This window comes from Danio aesculapii, chromosome 21 (genome assembly GCF_903798145.1).
Source record: "Danio aesculapii chromosome 21, fDanAes4.1, whole genome shotgun sequence".
Classification (NCBI taxonomy): domain Eukaryota; kingdom Metazoa; phylum Chordata; class Actinopteri; order Cypriniformes; family Danionidae; genus Danio; species Danio aesculapii.
Window position 1 is genome coordinate 17,241,372 of NC_079455.1, and position 18,173 is coordinate 17,259,544.

The following is an 18,173-nucleotide window of genomic DNA, read 5'->3' on the forward strand; positions in this document are numbered from 1 at the left end:
TAGTTTGTTTACACTTTTTACCCCCATTTGTAGCTCTAATCAATTTCACTTTCAACGTGCAATGTATTGTGGGCAATATTAGTAGTTAGAGTATGGACGCAGGGCCGGATTAACCAATGAGCATTATGGGCATACTTGGGGCCCCTGCGGGGGGAAAATGCCGATTTTGGAGTGTCTATTTAGGCTAAGTGCAAATAGCACACCTCGTTAGAATAAGCTATTTGAGCGATTTTCCAGCCATCACTGTTTGATTGACAGACACAACATAACTAAAGAGCGCAATTGACAGCAGTGTGAGTGGCGTAGCTCGTAAAGCGCATGGCAACATATTTTCACACGATCGATCATCAACCTGGTTTGAATCCAGTGTCCTATGAACTCATTCTTTTTTTTCCCCATTACATATCAGATTGGAAATACATTTGTTTTAATAGAAAGGAAATATTTTTGTTTAAAAATGAAAATAATGAGAATGTGATTTAAAGTGGCTTCTGGGCATTTAATAAGGTTTAGCCTATTTCATTTTAGATTAGATTAGATTCAACTTTATTGTCATTACACATGTACAAGTACAAGGCAACGAAATGCAGTGTATAATTTCATATGTGTATAATTAGTATCTAAATAGTTATTTTAAATATTCTATAAGCAGTTATTTTCCACCTGGTGTTAAATGTTAGCGACATCATAATATAACTAATTTGTATTTACAACGAATACCCTTTAAAATATATATTTTTAGTACTGCTTCAGTGAACTTGAACAAATATACTAAAAACCACTCATTTCCACTAGTTTTATTAGTATTTTTTTTTATCAAAGTTTGCTTTAAATGCTTTAAAAATAAGTAAAATCTGTGTAGACTATAAATATATGTACTACAGTATATATCATTTATTTTTAAAATGCGGGCAATACATTATAGATTTATTTTATTTAAAAAATATTATATTATTCTTATTTTTTAATTCAACTATAGAAGTAGGGGTAGGGGGCCCAACAAGACAATGTGCTCAGGGGCCTCTGAATTCTTAATCTGGGCCTGTATGGACGCTTCTACACTTTGAATTTTTACCGGAGATTGTAAACCTTCCAGTACTTTTGGCATACTCTTTTCAGCATATTATTGTTTTGGGACATACTAATTCTATTTTCGAATACTATTTAGGATGAAGAGTATGCGAATTGGATGGCATGCGGAATCGCATTCTTCCATACTATATACAGTACGCTAAAAACAGTATGCGAGCCGAGTAGTGTGTCCGTTTTCATAGAATTCGAAAATTCGGTAGATCACGTATTTGGTAGGTCACGTGATTATGACAAAATGGCAGACGTAATATGGTCGAGTTCCATTCATACTACTCGCATTCATACTGTATAGAACGTACTTTTCTAACGATTGAGTGGTACATTTAAATTTAAATGCGATATCTACTGATTAGTAGGCAGTTTCGGACGCAGCCATTGATCCAATTAGACGGAAACTACAAACCTTACATGTTTATATCAGTTATATCAGTTTTCTATCTCCTAAATTTGTCAGTGTTTTGGAGCACACTAGCTTATAGATATCCTAAAAACTAACAATGCTGATACTAACATTAAAAAAAAAAAATTTATTTCATGGGACCTTTATAACTACTAATAACTAATGAATAATTACTTGTGCTTAATGGAAAAGATAATAGTATTATTACCAAGGAAGTAAAAACTTTTGGCTTATATACATAAAATGTTAAACCGGCTTGCCATAAGACAAAAGACTGAATGATTCATTAACAAAATGTCATTCCATAACACATTTCAAACCTTCTCCCAATGTAGTTTCTCTTCATCAACCAGGACTCTCATCAGCTCGGGGATGGCTAAGGCAGGGTGAGTGTCGTTCAGCTGAATGGCCACCTGAGAAGCGCCAAACAAAAAGAGTATAATGGAAAAAGCAAGGCTGTGACACCTACTTCCTTCACAGCTGAAAGATACTTCAAGACAAACATATTTCAGCTACACCTGTAGATATGTATAAGATATGTGAACGCAGCTGACCTTGTCGGGTAGAGTGCTGAAGTCTGTGCGCACTATATCCCTGGAGCCGAACTTGGAGGCCTTGAAGCGACGAATGATGTCTTGGAGAGTCGCAGCCACTACAAAGTACTCTTGTTTCAGTCGGAGCTCTTTACCTTCAAAAACTGAAGCCAAAAATGTTCAGACAGGTATTCAAATGCCACATCAATCTGTACAAAAAAACGATGACTTTTTTTCTAAAGGAATAGTTGACCTTTGTGTCTCTTTTTTTGCAGTTTCATTGAAGACAACTAGTACATTTCCTTGAAATTTCTCGTTTTGGTTTGAAATGACATGTGGGTAAGTAAATACTGGTGCAATGTTATTATTCAGGTGAACTATTCCTTTAAATTGAGGACTAGTTGTGTGTTTACTGACGTTGTCGTTGGGATAAGCACACGAGAGATGTTTTCTGCCAGGTTCCTGTCCAGAACGGCCTGAATGTAGCCACCAACATTGACTGGGGATGGAAGAAGAACATGTGAGACAGACCAGTTTGGGTATTTGAAGGCCCTGATATGCTTATGGATTTCTCATGGCATTTTATCACAAATCTTTTAATATTTGAGCAATCCTAGACTGTTAGCTAATATCCTAATGCTGACTTACAGTCATGTGGAAAAGGTGTTGTCAACTATTGACTTCCATGGTTTTCAGGATGAAAACTGGACTTAACACTGAACTATTGCACCATCTTGATTTTTCTTTCTTTTTGTTTTGTTTTGTTTGTTTAGTTGCAACTTTACAAATCTTGCAAAAGGCATTCCTCTGGCAACCCTTTCAAACATGCAACCCTTGTCCTATCTTTTAAAACGAGCATATCACATGTTGAATGAGGCCTGTGTTGTTGTTCTTGAGCTGTCTGCCATTTTTCTGAGCGTTACATGGTCTGATCTTGGAATTATTTAGTTGGGATGTCAACTCCTAGGATTATCTGAGTGTCTTGCACTTGTGAATAAACTTCCTAACTGTTGAATGATGGACTTCTGATGGATAGATGGCAGCAACTGTTGCTTCTCTAACACACACATGAAGATTCCAGAGCAAGAAACTACCAAAACCTGTACTTTTATTGAGCTGCACGTACTTGCTGATGATCAGTTAATCGAAGGCTTTCAATTCTGTTTGTACGTTTGTCATCATGACTTTTCATTTTGTTTTATTTTCCAATTTGTAAGGTCCATCCTGGAGTAGACTGTTTTATTATGATGTTCCAACCATGGGTTACAATAGGGTGTCCTAACATTTTTCACATGACCAGGGGCGTTGCTAGACATAAAGCTCTACTGGGGCACAGCATCCCCTCCAAAAAAAAAAAAAAAAAAAATAGATTTAAAAGCTTATATATTTAAAAGCTTATATATATATATATATATATATATATATATATATATATATATATATATATATATATATATATATATATATATATATATATAAGCTTTTAAATGTCACTTTAAGCTGCATAGAAGTGTCTTGAAGAATATCTAGTCTAATAATATTTACTGTCATCATGGCATATATATATATGCCTAAGGCATGCGGTTTGTGTTTTGATTAAACTACATTGCTTTCACCAGCGTTGGTTCGGTTGCACATAGAGAGCAATGTGTTTATTCTGAAATTACCACTCTTAATAAATACACTTGCATATAAATTAAATCATATCTCAAAGCATTTACTGGGGCACGTGCTAAGTAAATGAGGTCCCTGCACATGACTGTATATGACATAGACATCTGGGCTATCTAGAGGTCAAGGAAACATGATGAACTCTTCATCATGTCCTTCAAATCATATCAGAACAATAGAAGGTTATCCTGCTAAAAGAGTCTACTTTCACAAGAGAATGTCATTGTCATGAAGAGGTGTATCGGGTGTGCAACAATGTTGAGGTTAAATGTATCAAATTTACATCCACATGAATGGAGAGTTACCCAGAAGAGCATTGTCAAGAGCTTTACACTGACTTGTAGTACAGTGCATCTCTGTTCCATTACCATACGTCTATATAAAATAAAAAAGCGCTTATCAGACCAAGTGACCTTTTCCACTTTACCAAATACCAGTTCTCACATGCCCGCTATAGGCATGAAACAGAGGTCAGCATAGCCATTCCAGTCAGTGTGAAGCTATGCAGCCCCAGTATGCAGTAGAGTCTGGTGCACTGTGTTGTCTTCCCATAATCATCATAAAATGTTTACGTGACTTGTATCACGGTGGACTTTCCATTGGCTTTCCATTAGCAAATTGTCATCATTGTTGACCAGGAGCCAACCCAAGTCTTACCATTTCAAAGATGCAAAGTTTTTATGGAGATTCTGAGCTTCTCATATGTATCAATCAGTGCAAACCAATAGAAGTTTGAAGGAGTTTGAAACCTTTAAAGATAGTTTGCTTTAATGACAAGTGGTTTCCATCCCCAAACAAACTCGAATTGTTATTTTTATGGAATCATAGTCACACTTTCATTAGTTAATGTATTAACTAACATGAACTAATAATAAATAATCCTTGTTGTGAAGCATTTATTAATCATAGTTCACCATTTACTAATGCGTTATTAATGTCCCAAATTCATGCTTGTTAACATTAGTTAATAGACTGAGTTAACATGAACTACAATTTTAGTAAATGCATTAAATAACATCAACTAGTATAACCTTACAGTAAAATGTTACTGGAATCATTTTAGTTTGTTCTTTGATTCTGAAGTATATCAGGGCCTTTATTCTGGTTAATATGATCTAGCCTGATATTTTTGTACAGCACGTACCGTAATTGTTACTGATACTCACAGTCTTTTAGGTTGAACTCGCAAGGAGCCTTGGCAGACCACAGCCTCATGGTGTTTACAATGTTGTTTCTGTATCCAGGTACGGGGGTGTCATAGGGTAAAGCCAGCACAACCTGTGTAAACAATATAAATGAAGCTTTGTGAGTATAATAACAGTAAACACAAATGAACAGCTTTATGAATGTGCATGCTATACCTGGGTATCCACCCATTTCACTCCATCTGGGTGATGCTCGGTTCTACCATAAAAGTGCACAGGGCGCATATATTCTGGTCGAGCTTTCTCCCATGGGTTACCATAGCGGAGCCAGTCATCAGCCTCCTCAACCTGTCAATCATCAATATTATTAGAATTTCAAGATATGAAATTTTGATTATCAAAAACGTTTGCTAGAGTGTTCACAGTGGCTTCTATTAAGTGGTTTTTGGTTCCTGGGTGTTTTGCTATGTACTGATAGATTCCGTTTCTAGGTCTACTTTAGTCACTTTGTCTTGATAGGTGGTTGCTATGGTGTTCTGTGTGGCAAAATATGGAAAAATATGTAGTTGTTAGGGTGTTCTGAAAAGTTACTACACAAAAAATGGTGCAATGTTGTACCAAAGAAGGTACAAACCCTTATCAATGGGGCAAGTACTTTTTCATGGAACAGAATTGTACCTTAAGACAAAGAAACAAATTTGTACCATTGAAGTTTGTACCTTTTAAGGACATAATTTGTACTATGGGAAACTAAAATGTACCTTTGGTTTTTAAAAGATACAATATTTTACCTTCATCAAAGGTACAAATCTGATCCATGAAGTTACCACTACAGTGACAAGACACTTATACCTTAACAGTGTCAGATGGGTTCCTTCAAGAACTATTTAAAGGCATTTTGCTAGATCCAAATGAATCAGAATCAGAAGAATCAGAAAGAGCTTTATTGCCAGGTATGTTCAAACATACGAGGAATTTGTTTTCGTGACAGAGCTTCTACAGTGCTAGCAGGATAACAGAGACAGGACAAAAACAGATAATAAATATATTTTAAAAAAAGTAGTCAGTTATGTCAGTTATTTTCAGTAATTTATATAAAAACATCAAATAGATTTATTAAACAGTGTTTTTAAAACAGTTTCTTTTTGTGTAAATGCACCTTTTTCATTTACAATAAAGAATAAAAAATACTTTAACATAAATCATAAGATCTATTTTTGCTAAACATTTTCACAACACTTTTCACAAAACTGTTACAGAAGTACATTCTCCCGTGTACTATATGAAACAGATTTTTTTCTCCAATTTCACACAATACCTTTGTAATAATTTAAAATGCACAATGTTTGATTAGCTTCACAATACCAAAATGTCTGCATGAACACTTTGATTATGCTGGACTTTTGCCAGCTCACGTGTGTAGTGGAAAGCAAACTGATAGTGGATATCAATATTGAAACTGTATTTATCAGAAATGCTTATCAAACGTTTATTAAAATGCCTTAAATATTGAGTTCACAATACCTATAGTTTTAATAGGTATAATAACTAATGTTAATGAGTTTCTCTAAACCTATTATTTTAAATGATAATTCATATTTTAATATGGAAATTATTCAAAAATGACTTAGCATTTCCAGTAATATTTATTTTCATAGATATTATAATAAAGAAGGAGTTGTCCAATACGTATGTACCTTTTATATGAGATCAATTGTGTACCTTCATTTCAATTTTACCATAAAAGGTAGAGAAACAGTATCATAAGAGGCCTTTTCTGTACCATATAAAATACAACTTTTACAAAGGTACAAAACTGTTACTTAAGGAACTATATTTGTACCACAGTGTACCTTTTTTCTGAGAGCGTATAGACTGATATGTGGTTGCTAGGGTTTTTTGAGCAGTTGCTATGCAGTGATAGGTTTTGACATGTGTTTTGTGTGATTTCCAGTGCTGGGTTTTGTTAGGACAATAACAGGTGGTTGCTAGGGGAATCTGAAGAGTTGTTATGTAATGATGGATGGTTGCTTGGATGATCTGAATGGTTGCTAGAGTGATGATAAAGGTAGTGGTTTTGTTAGGGCTAGGAGTGTTCCAGGTAGTTGATAGGCTGATTACGGTTCTAATTAGCTGCTATGCGATGATAGATGGTTGCTAAGTTTTCTCTTTGGTTTCTAGTGCTGGGTTTTGATTCAAAAGAAACAGATGGTTGCTGAGGGTTTGCTGTGTACTGATAGATGGTTGCTAGGTCTACTATAGTTATTTTGTCATGATAGATGGTTGCTATGGTGTTCAGGGTAGCAAATTTACAATAATAGGTGGTTGTTAGGGTTTTCTGAGAGGTTGCTATGGAATGATAGGATAGTTACCATGTATTTTAAGTGGTTTCTAGCGCTTGGTTTTGTTAGGACAATAAGAAGTTGGTTGCTATGGCAATCTGAAGAGTTTCTGTGCATTTACAGATGGTTGCAGTGTGGTTACTTTGCTATGAAATGTTGTCCTGTGTGGTTGCTACAGTTTTGATGGAAATGTGGTTGCTAGGGTGTTCTGGGTGGCAATTGTGCAATAATAGACGATTGCTAGGGTTTTCTGTACATTTGCTATGCAATAATAGGTGGTTAGTGGAGTCTTCTGGGTAGTTGCTAGCCAGTTGTTTGTTTAGGAACACCACCAATACATCTTTTATTTCCATTGTTTCTGTTTTTTTCTTTAAAGTACCTGCCAGCCATTGGATATTTTCTGGTTGAAGATTCCAAACTCATAGCGGATGCCATAACCGTAGGCAGCCAGTCCAAGGGAGGCCATAGAGTCCAGAAAGCAAGCTAACAGACAAAGAGAGAGAGACACCAAAGGTGAGTGTGCATTTTCAGAAACTGATTCATCATGCCTGTGAAAAGTTCTAAAGCTTTGACAATTTCAAAGCAGGCAGCTCCACTTTTTTCTGGCTTTCTTGTGCAAAAGAAAATCCATACAGAGAATGATTGCTTATGTCAGATAACTAACCAGCAAGACGACCAAGACCTCCATTTCCCAGTCCAGCATCTTCCTCCATCTCCTGCAGCTCCTCCATGTCCAAACCCAACTACAGGACAAGGTATACGATGATGGTGTGAATAATAATTACACGAATCATGTTACTCTAACAAAGTAGTTTTTCTCAGACATTGTATTTTTAAAGTGATTTAAAGATGTGCACTTTTATTTCTGTACTATTTAGGTGAATTAACTGTACTCCACTATTTGCCCTCCGTATGTAGTTGCTGCATAGTAACTGTATTTTATTTTTATCAGTCAGAGTGTTTGCTTTGGGTGAGAATAATGATTCTTAAGAAGCACTGCAAGGTTAAATGACTTCCAGCACACCCGCTCTGGATGTAATAGGCAGAGCTTGCCCTAGTCCAGCTCAAGCCCATGGAACTAAAAGGTGGAGTTCTGTTTAAAGTCAGTGTGAACTGTAAGCTGCTGCCTGAGACTTTTATTTCAGCATGTTGATGTACTTCCAACTGAAACAGAATATTGAGTAGGGGTGGGGCTTCTTTCTGTTTACACATCGTTCCCAATAGCGAACTAAGGGTAGGATGGGCATGGTTAAAAATACTGTGGCTGAAGCAGACAAATTTACATCAACAGCCACTCCAAATGCTGAAGCAAATGGGTAGATTTTGATTGAAGATTACCAAAAAAAAAAACATTTCAGTGGATAAAACTGGGCAGATTAATTGTTCATCTGATAATGTGCGCTAGCAAAATAAACACTGTAAATTTAGGTTTCAAGAGTTAGGGTTAGGACGTGGCTGTACTATCTAGCCACCCCTCATGCAACATGGGGAGGAACTAGATGTGAAGCTCCACCCACTAGGTCTGCAGTCTTTGGGTATTTGATTCAACATCAGTGTAAAATCAATATTTTCTAAACATTACCAGTGCCTATACAGTACATGAAACCAATAAACTGTATATACAGTTGAAGTCAGAATTATTAGCCCCTCTGAATTATTAGCCCCTCAGTCTGTTTTACCCCCAATTTCTGTTTAACTGAGAGAAGTTTTTTTCAACACATTTCTAAACATAATAGTTTTAATAACTATTTTTATAACTGATTTATTTTATCTTTGCCATGATGACAGAAAATAATATTTGACTAGATATTTTTCAAGACACTTCTATACAGCTTAAAGTGACATTTAAAGGCTTAACTAGGTTAATTAGGTTAACTAGGCAGGACAATAAGGTAAAGGTAAGGGTAAATAGGCAAGTTATTGTATAACGATGGTTTGTTTGTAGACTATCGAAAAATATATAGCTTAAAGGGGCTTAAAAATTTTTAAACTGCTTTTATTCTAGCCAAAATGAAACAAACAAGACTTTCTCCAGAAGGAAAAATATGATCAGACATACTGTGAAACTTTCCTTGCTCTGTTAAACATCATTTGGGAAATAATAATTTTTAAAAAAAAAATCAAAGGGGGACTAATAATTCTGACTTCAAATGTTTAATATTTTTAAATGAACGTTGGAGGACATTTACGCATGATATTTAAAAAAAAAATTAATTAAATTATAATTTGTGATTGTGATTGAACAGATTGTGATTGCCAATCTGTAATAAAAACACAGTTGTTGTTGCAATTAGCCTATCAATGACTTCTGAGGAGAACAGAATTCTGAAGGAGATTAAACTATTCAGTTGGCTCAAAGTTAATTAAAAATAATATTTCAACAGATTAAGCAGTTTCCTTGTTTTGTTTATTATTTAGCATTGTTGTAACTCAATATTTTAACTAATTAGATGAATAAAAAAAGAAAAAGATGAATTATCAATGTTGAAGTCATAATTGTCACAATCATTAACTTCATCACAATCTGCACCGCTGCATCTCTCAGATTAATTAATATATATTAATATATATATATTAATATATATATATATATATATATATATATATATATAGATATATATATATATATATATATATAGTTACTAATATCTTAAGTAATTGAATGTTGCAGTGATAGTGTTATTAAACTTAAACATATTTTGAACCCATTGCCAGTGTGATGTTGAACTTTCGTATGAAATCATTCAGGTTTTTGTATACCTTGCTTTATTCTGAACATAAACTGATGTATTTTGCAACAATAAACCACCAATTACATTTACGAAACCATTTTTAGATATTATTTTGTTGTATGTTATAACTTAAATAGTGAAAAGTGAACTGAAAATCTAATAGTTTCCCCCTGTTATTTCCCTGTTATTTTTTAAAGTAGATGCATTTTATGATTGGTATGTTTTAAAAAGTTTGTCAAAATGAAGATTTTTGGAGTATATAGATGTTCTTTATTCTTTCTGATAAATGCAAAGGACAATGCACAGGGTTTCCATCATTTTAAAACACTTATTATTAAACTGCTTATTTTTAATAAGCAGTAGAATCTGCAGCATATTAGTCAGTACTTACTACTCATGAGTACATTTGAATTTTCTTCTCAAGTAGTTTTTTGGACTAGATTTTGAGTACTCTAGTCAAATTATATTTTTTGGATTGTAATGATACGTTCACTAGTTTTGTTTCCACTCTAATCTATCATTTTCAAACAATAATCTGAATCAGGAGTGGCCAAAAAGTGTCTCAAAAAATACCCCGCAGAGTTTAGATCCAACCCCAATTAAACAAACCTAATCCAGCTAATGAAGCTCTTACTAGGCATGCAGGAAGCATTCCATGAAGGCGTGTTGAAGAAAGCTGGAGCTAATCTCTGCAGGACAGTGACAGGACTGAGGAGCACTCCTGATCCAAAGCAAGACATTCGTTTTATTCAGGGTTCCCCACTCTAAACTAAATTTCCTGACTTTTTACTGACTGAAAAGCTAAAATCACTGACTTTAGCACAAAATTAAGCAACTGATGCAAAATTTAGAGGAGATTTCAGGACTTTTGTGCATTGTTTTGTATTATATAACATTTATTTTTCTCATCCAGTGTGCGATACCTGTCATGTACTTGGCACAATGCTGTGCTTCTCCTTTGGTGTTTGACCAGCTTTAGCCACGTCACGCAATGCACATTCAGACAGAAACAATTTAAATAAGGCTACACTTGTTGTACTGATCCCTAAAATTAGACATTTGAAGACGATTTTTCTAATGCTATTGTTGAAGAGAATTTAGCTTTTGCTTAATTTGACCATTTAGCTTCATTCATGTACCACATACAGTATGTAGTATATGATGTATTCTTTATATAATTAAGACGGTTAATTAACACCTTTTTCCTTTGTTTCCCTCAGTGTTCCCTTTATACAAACTCCAGAGAACAATGAATCTTCAGGTTCTTGAGTCCATGACCCATGGTAAACCTGTTTACTGTGTCATCTTACCTGATAGGTGGCTTCATCACAAGCGTTCTCCAGTGCCAGGTTCACCATGGTGTTCTGTAAGGTACGACCCATGTAGAACTCCAGCGAGATGTAATAGACACGCTAAGAGATACAAGAATGATAATAATCAACAAATTGAGAAAATTATAAGGAAAGTAGCATTGTTTACTTGGTGTTTACGTCAGTAGATTCATTTAGGGTTAGCAAGTCAAGCTCCCCTCAGAGCTCCCTAACCCTGAGGACTATTTATAGACTTTATTAATACTTCCTGGCAGAGGGATTATTTAACACATGGCAATCCGATACCGTCCCTGTTGTAGCCTTTGACATTTTGGCTCTTCCTTTGGTGTTGGGTATGAAAAGCACAAGGGAGATGGAGACAGTGGAGGTGAGAGTGGGTGTGTGGAGGCACGACGCTGAAACAGACTAGTCAGAGATTGGGGAAGGTCACTGGTGTTATGTAACACTGGCATTTTGACTCCAGCAAAAATAACCAGCAGTGAGGTCGCTAGCAAAGGTTACAGAGTGTGTAATGCTATTCTGTAAAGCAGCTAATGAAGAATGCCTGAGTGCAAAGCGATGTCCTGCTGATGTTAAACAGATTCAACTATAAAAATAACGGGTGAACCATACACTTCTGCCCACACCAACTTCATAGAATCCAAAGTCCTTGGAATTGGTTTCTTATCCATACCCTGGTCACTTTTACAAGATAATGGACATCAGTCTTATTAAGTAAGTAATTAATGTATATTTATAGTGCATTTATTGTGTATTACCATATACCCAAAGTGACTTACAATCGAATGAGGATGTCTCTCCACACCACCACCATATTAAAGCAAAACTGATCAAGCCTGTGCTTATTGCAGATGTCCTCTTAAAGGAACAGTATGGAAATCAGATTACAATAGTGTATGGAAATCTCTGAAGATGTCCAGGTAATTCCATATGACATTTTTATGTAAAGCCATCTGGAAAGTCTTAACTTCTTATGTCACCTCTTCTTCCCATATAGGTTTCTACAGTGACCTTTTTTGTATAGGGAGCCACTCTTGACCTTTATATCATAGACACCTCTTCCATCCAGGGATTCAGATTAGACTGGAGATTAAAAGGTTAAGGATGCTGAGCTGTGGTTTCATCTTCTGTCTTCCCATTTAGATTTTGATGCCTTGAATACTGACACCTTCTTGTTAAACTGTTTCTGCTGCTTGATCCTTTATATACTTGTTAAAAAACATTGCAAGGCCTGTCTTGTGATGAGATTACATAAAGTCCTTGGTGGCATGGGCCAACTCAGATTGATAAATATTCCACCCAGTTGCATGAAATATAACTTTTTTTAAAAAGTATTATTAAAAAAGTAATTAGATCTTAGGTAGCTGTCAATATGACTGTAAAACAGACTCTGGTTGGTTACTGTGCACTGTACACACCTACTGTACCATTCCTGCAATCCTGTTTACAGCATATTGGTTCAACTTCCCATCATTTTCAGATGATGTTAGAAAACATTGTATTATCATTATTATTCCAGTGCATCCAGATCGCGGATGTCCTTTAGCAAATAAGCATGTAATGACTCTACAGTGTGATCTTTGTGTCTGTTTTGTTAAGTTTGTCATTATTTTCAACAAGAGCTCCTGCTATAAATTCATATAAGCGATCTTTGTTAATTTTTTGTAAAGCTACAAACCAAACATGGCCCCAAAATCTGCATGTGCAAACTGATATCACTTACTGTACTTGCAGTGTTTGGTCTCATCCTGAAACTATATAACCTGAAATGCTAGTAATTTGCTACTTGAGACCATTTATTATTTTTCAATGTAGGTGTACATTTTCAGCTGATATATTTGTGCTTTTATTTTGATTTTAGCCAAAAAAACAATAATGCAATTTTTAATCAGTACAGTTATGTACTGTAATAACTAACTTTAGCTTGATAGACAACAATTCCCACCCCATTTTACCAATGTCCTCTTCTCTGATATAATGTAAAATAAATGAAATGAATATCACATTAATGCAATATACAGTATAAATTAAAATGAAAAGTCATTAGTTGCTTTGTTTTATGTAATGAAAAAAAAACTGTATTAATTATCATCCAGAAGTTGTAGACATGCACGTCATGTCAAATTGTGACCTGCATTTTTTTTTTAAACACATGGCAGCAACTCAATGCGTTTACGCATATAGACATGGTCAAGAGGATCTGCTGCAGTTCAAACCGAGCATCACAAGAAAGGTGATTGTTTTTGTGACTTTGAACATGGCATGGTTGTTGATGCCAGACGGGCTGGTCTGAGTATTTCAGAAACTGCTGATTTACTGGGATTTTCATGCGCAACCACCTCTAGGGTTTACAGAGAATGGTCCGAAAAAGCGAAAATATCCAGTGCACGGCAGTTCTGTGGGCGCAAATGTCTCGTTGATGCCAGAGGTCAGAGGAGAATGTCCAGACTGGTTCGAGGTGATAGAATGGCAACTCAAAGAACCACTTGTTACAACCGAGGTGCCACTCCTGTCAGCTAGGAACAGGAAACTGAGACTAAATTTGCACAGGCTCACCAAAATTGGACAATAGAAGGTTGGAAAAATGTTGCCTGGTGTAATGAGTCAACAACATGAAAGCATGGATCCATCCTACCTTGTATCAACAGTTTAGGCTGCTGGTGGTAGTGTAATGGTGAAGGGGATATTTTCGTTGCACACTTTGAGCTCATTAGTACCAATTGAGCATTGTTTCAATGCCACAGCCTACCTGAGTATTGTTGCTGACCATGTCCATCCTTTTATGACCACAGTGTACCCATCTTCTGATGGCTACTTCCAGAACGATAACGCAGCATGTCATAAAGCGTGAATCATCTCAGACTGATTTCTTGAACATGACAATGAGTTCACTGTATTCAAATGGCCTCCACAGTCACCATAACTCAATCCAATAAAGCATATTTGGGATGTGGTGGAACGAGAGGTTCCTATCGTGGATGTGCAGCCGACAAATCTGCTGCAACTGCGTGATGCTACCATGTCAATATGGACCAAAATCATAGAGGAATATTTCCAGTACCTTGTTGAATCTATGCCACGAAGGGTTCAAGGCAGAAGGCAAAAGCGGGGTTCTAGTAAGGTGTACCTAATAAAGTGGCCGGTGAGTGTATATTTGGTAGCGATTTAAAATAAAAAATCTGGAATCAGAAAAAAAAATTTAAATACTCAGAAATTCGCCTTTAAAGTTGATGAATTGAAATTCTTAGCAATTGACTTTCCTAATCAAAACTTGAGTTTTGATAGATTTACAGTAGGAAATTTACAAAATATCTTTATAAAAATTGATCTTTACTTAATATTCAAGTGATTTTTGGCATGAAAGAAAAATGAATCATTTTGACCCATAAAATGTATTGGCTATTGCCAAAATATGTACCCGTGCAACATAAGACTGATTTTGTCATTCAGGGTCACATATACAGTATTTAAACATTTCAGAAGGGTAAAAAAAACCCTCAAATATAAAATCAAAATCCAATCTGGGCTGTGACGTTTCCTAATATCATTCTCAATATGCAATTTCCCAAAAGCCTATGCAGATCAAGCAAGTTTGTACTCACAATGATTTTGGGAAACAATGATTTTGCTGAACAATGCTGATATAGATGTTACCCGTTGAACATTGATTGAGTTTGTTGAGGTTATTTATTGTTTGTACAGTGAATGACGCAGAACATTGAAGATTGAAGATTGACAGATTGCATTGGTGTTGCCATAGGATGACAAGGCGAAATGGGAAGAGCAGGATTCATGAAATTGGGCAAGTGCGGGTTTATTTAATGTCGTCAGGTGCAGCAAGCTTCTCCAGAGTGGGCTCTACACCCCAGATCTCACGGGCGTACTGGGAGATGGTGCGGTCGCTGGAGAACTTGCCTGAACCGGCGATGTTGAGGATCACCTTCTTGGTCCATTCTTTAGGTTTCTATAAATGGAAATAGAATATCATCAGAGTTTTGAAGATTAAATCATTTCCATTTTTGGGCAATGTAACAAAACTCACCTTATACAAAGCACTGACTTTCTCTTGGCATTTGATGTAGTCTTCATAGTCAGCAAATACCTTGAACCTGTGGAGAAAGAAGCATGTATGATTTATAAACACTTACCGGAGAGTTTATAAGGTACACCTGTTTATCTGCTGATTAATGCTAATATAGAATCAGCCAATCGTATGACAGGAAATGATTACATTTATACATTAAGTTTGCATGTTCTCCCTGTGTTCACGTGGGTTTTCTCCGGGTGCTCTGGTTTCCCCCTCAGTTCAAAGACATGTGCTATAGGTAAACTGAATAAGCTCAATTGGCTGTAGTGTATGTGTGTGAATGAGTGTGTGGATGTTCCCAGTGATGGGTTGCAGCTGGAAGGGCATCTGCTGCGTAATACGTATGCTAGTTGGCAGTTCATTCCACTGTGGCGACCCCAGTTTAATAAAGGGACTAAGCCGAAACAAAATGAATGAATGAACGAACATGGCAAGGTTGTTTCTATCAGACGGGCTGGTCTGAGTGTTTCTGAAACTGCTGATCTACTGGAATTTTCACACACAACCATCTCTAGGGTTTACAGATAAAGAGAAAATATCCATTGAGCAGTTCTTTGCGGGGAACAGTCTTGCTGACAGCATTCACAAGAGAACGTATAGCCTGGTTAGAGGTGATAGAAAGACAACAGTTACTCTGCAGCAGTGTACAACAGCAGTGCTTAGTTTGTAAATTGCGAGGTCACGGAACAGATCGGGCTAACGTGTGAGGAGGGTGATCGATAAAATGACATGCCAGATCGGATTTTAGAGGTTGTTCCAGCACAAATGAAGCCCTGGTGAACAGTAACTTCTAGAGTAAACAACAATAAAGCATGATTCATCAAACCTTGTATAAATGGTCCTGTTAGCCTTTACAACATTATTAGCAAGATGTCTCATTCTCTTAAAGTGTATGCACACATCATCCCCATTTTTGATTCATGGCTAAAAGAAATGTTTGATTTAATTAGCACTAATACTTCAATAATTACATTAATAATACACTTATTTTTTTTTTTTAAATGTGAATCTTGCCTACAGTCCCAGGGGAGTATTACAGAAAGATTCGTATCTTGTGTTTTTTTGGTTAGCGTTCTAAGAACTTTGAAGTTAGGACAACTGCCGGATTGCCCTAAAGTTAGGTTGTTTCTGTATTATCTCATTATTAGATAAGAATATTAGTAGTATTTTGTATTATCATTTATTTATCTTCATTCATTTTCTTTTGGCTTAGTCCCTTTATTAATCTTGGGTCGCCACAGCAGAATGAACTTATCCAGCATATGTTTTATACAGTGGATGCCCTTCCAGCTGCAACCCATCACTGGGAAACACCCATACACACTCATTCACACACACATACACTACGAACAATTTAGCTTACCCAATTTACCTATACCACATGTCTTTGGACTTGTGGGGGAAACCGGAGCACCCGGAGGAAACCCATGCGTACACGAAGAGAACATGCAAACTCCACACAGAAATGCTAACTGACCCAGCCGAGGCTCGAACCAGCGACCTTCTTGCTGTGAGGTGATCATTGCTATTGCCCCATTTATTTATCCTATTTTATTGATTTATTTGTATTAATATTAATTAGAGGGTTCTGAGGGAGGGAAGTGTTTACTGCGGTAGTGTTAGTAGTATAACATTCTATGATAATATATAAAATTAATGTTGTAATTTGGTGATTTGATGTTTTTAGCAGAACATTTTATCAAGAAATTTCATAAAGATATTTGAAATAAATAGTTCTAGCTGCTGCTGGTGGTATACGGGTGGCATTACAAACATTTTTAGCACCAAGCATGTTATTTAAACACTGTGGCCTACCTAAATACCATACTGTATTCATCACTTTATGGCTGCACTTCCCTTTGCAATTGGATAACGTGGTTGCCTGTTATAGTCTATGTGTTTGTTTCTTGTTTCTCAACCTGTCGTGGTGCATCAGCATGTTGATGATGTCCTTGAAGAGGTCTGGCTGTTTTGGGCTGAAGAATCCTCCTGCAATCTGGTCGATGGCCTGCTTCAGCTCTGGAATACGGTTGTAGTACTCGGATGCATTGTATCTACCAGATGAACAGAAGTCACATCATATATAAGGCATACAAAATGTGAGTTCTAATTAATTGATGAATCCCAACAAAAAGTACGATAACATGTAAGTTTGTGGAGGAATTCTTACTATTAACTACTTGCTTATTAGCATGATATTACAAGAGTATTGGTTATTGGAAGTAATAACTGACAATAGGCCCTTGAATTATTAAAACAATAATGCATTGTTAGGGGCTGTTCACTTATCGTGTCTTTTGCTGCGCTCACATCGCTCTCACACTTTTAGAATGTTGCAAGCACCAGCGTGAGTCATGTGACTAGAACTAACCAATCAGCTTCGTACGTTGTGTGCAATATACACATGACAGTAATAACGTTAAAGTAATTACCTCAGACATTCGTAGAGCACCCAAACACTGCAGTGCTTATTAATTTTCTCCATAAATAAAACTTGTATCAGAGCTGCAGCAATGGTTTGTAAGTTTGTCATCCTCTAAGAGAACGGTTTATGTTTTGCCTAGTAACAACAGATGCCACGGGAGCACCACAGTGCTTTGAAAATAGTGAAGGAAGTGTCACACGCTTTCCACATGCTTTTAGACGCGATATGCGAACGGCACCTTAGTGTGAACTATTTTCTAATGATTCAACAGAGTGGAGTTACTTGTTCTCCTATTACTACAGTTACCACACCTAGACATTGTTCAGATGCTGTATGTCAAGACAGTAACTTAACCCTTATGTGCTGTTTGAGATGTTTTTCTCCACTCTAGGGTGATTTTGAGTCTTAATCTGGC

At 36.2% G+C, this 18,173-nt stretch overlaps 1 protein-coding gene and 1 pseudogene across 1 annotated transcript in view; both read right to left on the minus strand.

Annotated features, from left to right (window-relative positions):
• Positions 1 to 11,344, minus strand: part of LOC130215013 (glycogen phosphorylase, muscle form-like) — a 32,439-nt gene extending 21,095 nt beyond the window's left edge. The window contains exons 1-9 of the mRNA XM_056446904.1: positions 11,226 to 11,344; positions 7,848 to 7,926; positions 7,563 to 7,666; positions 5,058 to 5,189; positions 4,863 to 4,974; positions 2,439 to 2,524; positions 2,279 to 2,288; positions 2,047 to 2,189; positions 1,813 to 1,905 (exon numbers count right to left, since the gene is read on the minus strand). Coding sequence (XP_056302879.1) covers positions 1,813 to 1,905; positions 2,047 to 2,189; positions 2,279 to 2,288; positions 2,439 to 2,524; positions 4,863 to 4,974; positions 5,058 to 5,189; positions 7,563 to 7,666; positions 7,848 to 7,926; positions 11,226 to 11,297 — 831 coding nt within the window. The 5' untranslated portion in view covers positions 11,298 to 11,344. The remainder of the gene's footprint in view (positions 1 to 1,812; positions 1,906 to 2,046; positions 2,190 to 2,278; positions 2,289 to 2,438; positions 2,525 to 4,862; positions 4,975 to 5,057; positions 5,190 to 7,562; positions 7,667 to 7,847; positions 7,927 to 11,225) is intronic.
• A 3,570-nt stretch (positions 11,345 to 14,914) lies between these two features.
• LOC130214352 (glycogen phosphorylase, muscle form-like) overlaps positions 14,915 to 18,173 on the minus strand; it is a 35,520-nt pseudogene continuing 32,261 nt past the window's right edge.